The sequence below is a fragment of the Corvus brachyrhynchos genome, unplaced genomic scaffold, assembly GCF_000691975.1.
Source record: "Corvus brachyrhynchos isolate BGI_N302 unplaced genomic scaffold, ASM69197v1 scaffold721, whole genome shotgun sequence".
Lineage (NCBI taxonomy): Eukaryota > Metazoa > Chordata > Aves > Passeriformes > Corvidae > Corvus > Corvus brachyrhynchos.
Window position 1 is genome coordinate 72,337 of NW_008235982.1, and position 394 is coordinate 72,730.

The 394-nt window shown below is 60.7% G+C and overlaps 1 protein-coding gene across 1 annotated transcript in view; it reads left to right on the forward strand.

Annotated features, from left to right (window-relative positions):
• LOC108445490 (MHC class II regulatory factor RFX1-like) overlaps positions 1 to 394 on the forward strand; it is a gene marked incomplete at its 5' end in the record, with an annotated part of 2,389 nt that overhangs the window by 1,202 nt on the left and 793 nt on the right. Inside the window, 2 exons of the mRNA XM_017729487.1 lie at positions 62 to 102; positions 181 to 357. Of these exons, the coding sequence (XP_017584976.1) occupies positions 62 to 102; positions 181 to 357 (218 nt within the window). The remainder of the gene's footprint in view (positions 1 to 61; positions 103 to 180; positions 358 to 394) is intronic.

Genomic DNA, 394 nt, shown 5'->3' on the forward strand with positions numbered 1-394 from the left:
TAACCCAGCACGGCCCCGAAACCCCCTCCGGCCGGATCCAGCTTTACTTAACTGCTCCCAGGGAGAATCTGCACCCCCAAACCTCCACCCAGACCCCCAGAAGTTCCTTGTGGCCCCTCAAGGGCCCCCCAGATGAGCCTCCCTGGCCCCCCAAATGTCTCTTTTGCCTCCTCTTTCCAGGTGCCTTGACTCAGGCAATTCGTAATTTTGCCAAGAGCCTGGAGAGCTGGTTGGGGAACGCCATGGTCAGCATGCCTGAGGAGATGGTCCGGGTCAAGGTGGGCTTTGGGGGGTCCCTGGGAGCTTTGGGAGGGGTTTTGGAGGGACTGCGGGGGGGACCGTGGGGAGCACAGTGGGGTTGTGAGCGGTCTATGGAGGGTTTGAGAGTCTTAGT